At 28.3% G+C, this 3288-nt stretch overlaps 1 protein-coding gene across 1 annotated transcript in view; it reads right to left on the reverse strand.

The window, feature by feature from the left end:
• Positions 1-2387: 2387 nt before the first annotated feature.
• LOC106475473 (syntaxin-like) overlaps positions 2388-3288 on the reverse strand; it is a 14776-nt gene continuing 13875 nt past the window's right edge. The window contains exon 6 of the mRNA XM_013936155.2: positions 2388-3093. Coding sequence (XP_013791609.1) covers positions 3010-3093 — 84 coding nt within the window. The 3' untranslated portion in view covers positions 2388-3009. The remainder of the gene's footprint in view (positions 3094-3288) is intronic.

Here is a 3288-nt window from a genome sequence, read left to right on the forward strand (position 1 = left end):
AATACTACAGAGCAACTGTATACTGGTTACATTAATTTAAGGTAAACGAAAATCTAAACTTAATATAACATTTATTCACTTTTTATTTTGTTGACATATTTAAAATGAGTAGTCACCAAGAAAATTATGAACTAGAAATTAAAGATTAATGGAGGATTTCCTAAGCATAAAATTCAAAGAATGGAAAAAATGTATTACCAGCCAAAAGAAAAAATCATGGGGTTACTCCCTATTTTTAGGCTATATCATTTAAAAAAACGATAAAAAAACATTGGTGGTTTAAAGTTTTGTGACACAATCTTTATAAAAATTTAAGTTCAAAAATGTTATTCATTACTCATCCTTTCATTTGTCTGATGTATTACACGATAAAAGCCTTCAATATTTAAAAAAAAGGTAAAAACAATCCCTCCAATTGCAATTAAAGGTTGTATAAACTAACTTTAAAACTGGGTCCACTGCATTATCAATTATCCATATCATTTAATATAAACACTAAAATCAAATAAATATGACAAACATACAGGGGTTGAACAAAATAATGAAAACACCTCACTTTTTTGAACTCCAAGTTTTGAAATTTCTTAAGATGGGAAAATGCAGTGATATGGTAATATAACTATGCATTAAATTATCTATATCACTAAGTTTGTCTTTATACGAATAGTATGTTATTATATTTGCAGAGGGAAATAGTAAAAATGTTAAGTAAATGATTTGTAAGATCTCCAAAGAGGCACGCCTGTAGGTGTACATCTAGATTGATCCTAAGGAAGGTGAACAGCTAAAATTGTGATCGTATCCCAAGGAACATTGTCAAAAATGATATCTCTATGGATATCAAAAACTAAAACAACATCAGAAACAAAATAGTAGGCAAAAATTAAGGTAAAAGATCATAATAGGTGAACATTAATACAATTAGTGAAAGATGTAAATAAAAGACTACAACGTTAAGTGTGTGCAGAACATAATGCTTACATAAAACAACAATTTTCTGTCTAAACACTTTGAAGGATCAGCATAAGGTGGGTTACCACAGTATGTTTGCCAATCAGATATCTCTAGTAACACCAATATAAAATCCCAAGTAAAATAATTATCACCACGGTAAAACAAAATAATATGTTTAATCTCTGGAACGTTTTGGAATTTAAGCATTCCATCATCAGCTATCTAAAATATTTGCATACAAGATATATATATATATATACACACACGGTCAAATTAGTTAACATCATTTATGTACTGATAACTTCAAAATTCTTATATTGTGATCATTAAACTACAACATCCTGGTAAAAAAAAAAGTTATGTACCTCAAACGAGCATACAAGCTAAATAATAACCCCAGTTTCTTTCAGATCTACTTGATTCGATACATTCATTTTATTAAATTGTATTCTTAAAATTCTTGTAGAATTCAACTTATTTCTTTCTGTCTGTATATTTTGTATACATTTTTTCTATATTAAAACTTGTACTTTTTGTTGGTTCATATACGTATTTATATACTACAAATGTATGTTGTATGAAAATATTTCAGATCACTGATGATGAAGATTAAGCATGTTGTTTTGTTGTGGTGATCCTATTTTTAATTAAGACTCCATTTTTTGCCTAATGAATCTATTGTCCATGTAAAATGTTTATAGAAATATAACAACTGAACCAAAGATCAATGGAACAATGTAGTTTGGTCAGATATATCATATTTTAAACACTTACTATCAAATAAAAATGTGTTTATGTGTAAAGAAGACCTAAAGAAGCTTATAACCCAGTGTTTTGTGCCATTAATTAAGCATGATGGAGGCCTTGTAATGGTATGGAATGATATAGACCTGAAAGGTGAAGAGATATCAAATAATTATTTAAATCCTTTTTTTGATGGCCAGGTACAGCCTATGATGTACACTTTATTCCCAAATGGAACTGGTCTGTTTCAAGAAGACCTTGCACCAATTCATACCATTGAAATGGTTAAAGATTAGTTCAAAGGACATGAAAAATAGTATGAGCAATTAACTTGGCCATCATAGTCACCATATTTAAATGGTGGTAAGTCCTTGAAGCCAATACTTTAAGCTGATTTTCACCACCAACATCACTGGCTGATGCACAACACCTTGATTCATCAATTACACATTGTGTCAATGCAGTATTGGCTCATGAAGGGCCAACTCTAAGTTATTAAAATGAAATTATCTGGTGTTTCCATCACTTTGTCAAACCATTGACATGTTATTGCTAGGACTTAAATTAGGCAATAATTTGTAATAAGCTATTGAAATTGATTGACTAAAACCTCAAAATATTTTATTAAATTCAATATTAAAAGTTGTATAAAAATAAAAACAATTATTCTTTAAATATACAACATATTATATATGTATATATATTAAAATAAACTTTGTATTAGTAACAATATTTTCACACACACACACGAGACACACATGCATCAACTTTTAGGTTACTAGGGAATTTAAGACATTATTCAATTTCTTAGTAACCTACAATACAAATATAAATTAACTGAATTATTGGCTTGATTCTTTGGCACACATTTTTCTAAAAGTAAGTTCATAGTTGTTTTAGTAGAGTTAAAAAGTTTCACACTCATATGCAGTGGCAGTAATGTAAGAAAATCCAGTAATGAACATAAAGAATCACCATGATTTAAAAATTACATATGTACAACATTACACTCAAACTCAATTACAAATATTAAAACTCTTTTTACACATACTGATTTTAAATGTCTGTGTAAAAACTAAAGACTAACCATAATGTAATTTTTGTTCACATCGCTTGCATATTCCATGTGGAACATATCAGCTCACGTGAGTACTTGAGCCTTGTTACATCTCTAAAAGATTTCAGAAAAATTCACTCACACATGCATGGAAGTCCTAGGTACATGCTATACTTGTGTAAAAAAAATTACAGAATGCTTAGATTAAAGGTCACTTAGGTTTGCACTCATCTCCAAGTCAACATGGTCCAGTATTAAATTCTTCCAGTGGAGCCAAGAATAATTAGAGTTAAAACTCCAATCACCACTAGGACTAGGATTATGATGATAATTTTTTTCTAGGAAGGCAAAATAAAAAATATGTACAATTAAAATTATATATATATAATAATAAAAAATATAATATCAAACAATTAACATCAGACCTGGCCTAAAATAATATTTACATTTATTTTCTTTCTTTTTTTTGGGTTAAGTTTATAAACATAAATAATCTAAATACAAAAATTAAAATTAAATCACTTTTCTATATT

Source organism: Limulus polyphemus, unplaced genomic scaffold, assembly GCF_000517525.1.
Source record: "Limulus polyphemus unplaced genomic scaffold, Limulus_polyphemus-2.1.2 Scaffold8635, whole genome shotgun sequence".
NCBI classification, from domain to species: domain Eukaryota; kingdom Metazoa; phylum Arthropoda; class Merostomata; order Xiphosura; family Limulidae; genus Limulus; species Limulus polyphemus.